General features: G+C 64.8%; 1 protein-coding gene across 1 annotated transcript in view; it reads right to left on the bottom strand.

Annotated features, from left to right (window-relative positions):
- Positions 1 to 4,482, bottom strand: part of TESK1 (testis associated actin remodelling kinase 1) — a 14,453-nt gene that overhangs the window by 9,308 nt on the left and 663 nt on the right. Inside the window, exon 2 of the mRNA XM_085318880.1 lies at positions 4,278 to 4,478. Coding sequence (XP_085175006.1) covers positions 4,278 to 4,478 — 201 coding nt within the window. The remainder of the gene's footprint in view (positions 1 to 4,277; positions 4,479 to 4,482) is intronic.

The following is a 4,482-nucleotide window of genomic DNA, read 5'->3' as shown; positions in this document are numbered from 1 at the left end:
CGTCCCATCCGCCGCCCGCGGAGCTGGGGGATGGGACGGGGCTGGCTGCCGCCCCAGCCCGGGCACAAGGGATCTGCGCTCTTTTAACAGCGGAAATTAGAGTCTTATTTAAAGAGCATGCTAATCAGCGCGAGCAGACGGCCGGTCCCTCCCCGCAGCCTGCRCGCCCGTCTGGACCCGGGGCTCCCCGGGGCGAAGCCTCCGCCTCTCCCCTGGGGCCCCGCGGCACAGCCGGCCCCCAGGGCCCGCTCCGGGGCCCGCTCCCCCCCCGCACGCAGAGCGCCGGCCCCCGAGGCTGCCCCGCAGAGAGGCCACCCRTCCCACACTACCTTTCACACCCTGCCCCGGGAAGCCCGAGCCGCCCCGTATGTCGAGGGGGGAAGGAGGTGGTAGCAACCTCGGAGCGCAGGGCACTGGGAAGGGCRCTAACGACGCCGGCGCAAATCCCACCGCTGCTAGGGGTGGCTGGGTTCAGGCCCGGGGGAATGCCTGCAGCGCAACAGGTCTTTTACTGGGTGGGACTGGAGAACTGGCTCGTGATGCAGAAAAGGCAAAGTCGTCCCAGAAACACTTCCTCTCGGGAAGTGAAAGGAGCCGGGAGCCAAAGCTGCGCTGCACGAGGGCTGCTAGCARCCGGGCAGGACACGAAACGCCCACCCCGAGGAACGGTTTGACATAGCAGCTTTCACCTCTGGCACTCTCAGGCGAGACCACGTGYGGGGCGCGGGCGGCCCGGGCACCACCAGCCCTGACCGCGCTGGCTGCGGGAGCGCTAAGGGCCCCGTGATGGCCCAGGAAAGCTTCCAGCGGGTGCAAGGCCCGGGCTAGTCAGCACAAAGYGTTTCCCAGTGCTCAAGGCTCCTGACTGGCGACAGGGAGGCTGGAGCTGCTCCCAGCTCCGCTGCGGCCGGCTGACTGTGGAAATGCACCTCCTCCCTGCCTGCCTTAGTTTCCCCAGCGGTGCCGTCCGTGACATGCCRCTCCACCCTGCTTCGCAAAACAAGACAAGGTCCATTGATGAAGGGCRCTAGATAAGAGCGAGGGAGTTGTGTCATTAGTTGCATTGGCAATTTGGGAGTAAATAGGAAATCTCAAAGGTTGGCGGAGAAGAGCACAGAGACAGGGCAGGCGTCAGCAGGGCTGCAGCGATGGCTCGAGGCCTGCCCTCGCGGGAAGGCTTTAACTGCAGCCAAACACCCCACGGCACGGCGGGTACGGGGAGCTCACTCCGCTCAGCACACCTACGGGGAGGGGGGCCGTTGCGCGACGCCGAGGCAGGAGGGGCAAACGGAGCTGGACGGAGCAAAGGCCCCTGGATACAGCCCCTTGAGAACAAAGCCGGGACACGATCCGTAGCCCTGGAGTCTGCTTTGGACTGGAGACGGAAAAGTTGCAGAGGGATTTAGGCAAGAGATGCGACAGTGGTTTAAGGGCTAGAGAAAATGTCTGGCAGAAACCCACCAGGCTCAATCTGCTCAGTCTATCAAAGYGACAGAGAGGCGGCTCACTGCAAAGCCCGTGTTCCCAAGAAAAGCGGGGGGCCTGGCGCCTCTTAAACGGTGCAGAGAAAGGCACAGGAGATCGGCTGTTCCAGGGAGAGGTAGGCCCAGCCCTGCGAGCAGAGCATGTGTCAGGGACCAGCCCCCTGGGAAGAGCGCAGCCTCTGCCGCCTGCTCCGGACGGCCCAAGAGCCGCACTTGGCCGGAACAAGCTACGGCTCAGCCCAGGGCTGAGTTTGGGTTATCCAGGGCTCAGTCACGGTGAGCTAACGGGTCCTTCTGGCTTTCAATCTGGGAACGCAGTCAGACCCCCTGGCACTAACCCCTTTAGCCTGCTTGACCCAGGCTCAGGCTCAGCTCCATGCCTGGCCCTGTCTGAAACACGGATGAGCTACCTCAAAAGGGCCGCAGATGCCTGGGTCCCTTCCCAGTCTCCCACMGCCACTCGCAAACAGCTCACTGATGCAGTGCAGCGAGGCAGCCCAGGCCTGGCTGGGGAGCGGTACGAGGAAGAGCCTAGGCTCTYTGTGGGACTGGGGGTCTGCAAGGCTGGAACAAGGCAGGACCCAGCAGCCRCAGGGAGCAGGGAGCTGCAAGTACCCACAGCCCTCGAAAACACTACAGAAGCAAGGGAGACGGGAGGCCAAGAGGTCCTGCCCTGCCCTGCAAAGCTGTACCCTCCTCGCTATAACCCGTACCCTCCTCAGGGCCTGTGTCACACAGCCGGACCCCAGCGCGGACCTCAGGCTGCCTCACAATCCGGCTGAGATCTCGGAGTCAACTCACCGCAYGCCGCGCAAGCACGCAGCCCCATCCGGCCCCCTCCTGCCACTGCCTCCTYCTCTGCACGCGCACCTTGGCTCCTGCTGCCCAAACCAGCTCCCACCCCAAAATCTACAGCTTCCCCAAATCCCAGGAGCACGTGGCACTGCAAGGATAAGACACGTTGGGAGGAGAAAGATCATTTTGTGGGACCAAGAGAAGCAGAGACAGTAAGGCCAAGAAAGACTGTGGCCTGGCAGAGACACGGCAGCATCCATTATTAAAGAGCTATATCCACGCCTGACGTTATTAAATGCCTCCCTGTGCTCCAAGATGCTGCCACTCCAGCCGCCCGCTTCAAGCCAGAGATCAATAGCAGGAATCCAGCCAACGGAAAGGCCACAGGCCGAAGGAACAGGAGGGATCACAAGGGAAAGGGACCTCTCTGCACATCTGCCGTAGCCCAGACCTCTCTGCACATTTACCACAGCCCCTCGCAGGTCTCCTCCGGCTAGAAGGAGCTGGGTCTCAGGATTTCCCGGCTCCCCAGGCTACGCTGGAAGGGACCCCGGGGCTGAGCCTGCCAGGGCAGCCTTGCTGGGGCACTGMACGTGGGAGCCAAGCCAGGAGCATGGACCTGTTCAGGGGGACAGCACAGCGCTGCCAGGATCTCGGAGACTGCAGGAGAACCCTGTCCWGCCCAAAGACACTCTTGGAGGGGGGTGAAGCCACATGGCTTAGAGGCAGTACTTAACCCAAAGGCTCGTGGCACCCTGAGTGACTCTACAGACAAAAACAGCACATGTACACGACTCCTTTTCGAAAGGGAGAGGCCGCCGGGGCAGCGGAGCCCCGCACAGCCTCGTGTCTGCCACACAGCTCCCCTACACCCCACCAGCAGCACGGGGGCTAGCAAGGTACCGTGACCCCACACCTCCGCAACACTACCRCCTCGTGCTGAGCACCCCAAGCTCCACGCCAGCACCCGCGCACCCCGAATCTGGGTGCAGGCCGCAAGGGTCCCTGTCCAGCAGTTTGCACCCCCCTCCCCAAGCCACAGAGAGCTCCTGCAGGGGACAAAGGCAGCTCTAGGGCCACAGCCGAGGTGGGGGGCAGACTGCGGGCAGCCTGACAGGGCCCAGCTCCTGCGCTGCACTACAGCATCAAACTGCTCTCCCAGGCCCGGTCACCTTCAGCTGGCTCCAGTGGGGTGCCCCGCTCCTCTCTGCTCAGCACAGGCTGGAGCAAGCCCAGCCCCAGGACTGGCAACACTGGAAATCACCTTGGACTCACCATAAACACCGCCTGCACCTCTTACCACAGGCACAGCCTGCCCTACGCCGGGCCTRCCAGGACCAAAGCTACAGGCTCTAGACAGAGGTCCCCTGGCCAAGCCTGCCTGCTGCCCCCCGGATGCCCTGGCCCCCCACGTGGCCCCACTGCGACCCCAGCCGCAGCGCTTCCCAGCACGCTGCCTTCCCGGACTGTAAACAGAGCCGGTGCTCCCCTCCCCCTGCACAGAGGGACGGAGGAACAACAACATCAGCAGGGACGGAGCTCCCCAGTATCCCAGGACGACCTGGTTCCCCAGCCCCTAAGCTCCTGCTGCGCAGCTTCAGCCCTGCACCTCTGTCCGGGCACCACCTTGCCCCCATGCACAGGAGCTCAGCTCCCCTCCGAGGACAGCCCCCCACCTGCCAGGAAGGCGCAACTGGGGTGGTGTAGGCCTGGCTCTCCACCTAGCAGAGCACCCAAGGGTGGCCAGCGGCATGGCAGATCCGCTTTTTGGGGCCCACCAAGGCCTTGCCATAGATGAAGTGGGGAGGAGGGGGCTCCCGAGGGGCCCTCGGTCCCCCAGGGCTGCCCACAACCTCACCCGTCGGTGTCGGGGCAGCCACCCTCCCGGTGCCTGGTCCCGCGAGCAGGTCACCACCCCAACACCGGCCACCCAGGGAGGGGCAGGGCGGCAGGAGGCCCCCGGGGCAGGGTGCAGACCCCCGCGCCCTCCGCGCACACCTTGAAGACCTCGGAGAAGAAGCCGGCCCCGATCTTCTCGCAGTAGAAGTCGTCGATGCGCGCCAGGGTGGAGACGGCGCTGCGCAGCGCCCGGTACGAGGAGGGCCGCAGCCGCCCGCAGCCCGGCCAGGGCCCCGCCGCCTCCCCCTCGCCCTCCTCGGGGCGCTCCCCGCGCAGCGCCAGCCCGGGCCGCCGCGCCAGCTTC

This window comes from Rhea americana, unplaced genomic scaffold, assembly GCF_003343005.1.
Source record: "Rhea americana isolate MKP2758 unplaced genomic scaffold, rheAme1 scaffold_559, whole genome shotgun sequence".
NCBI lineage: Eukaryota > Metazoa > Chordata > Aves > Rheiformes > Rheidae > Rhea > Rhea americana.
This window is presented reverse-complemented; position numbering and strand designations above follow the sequence as displayed.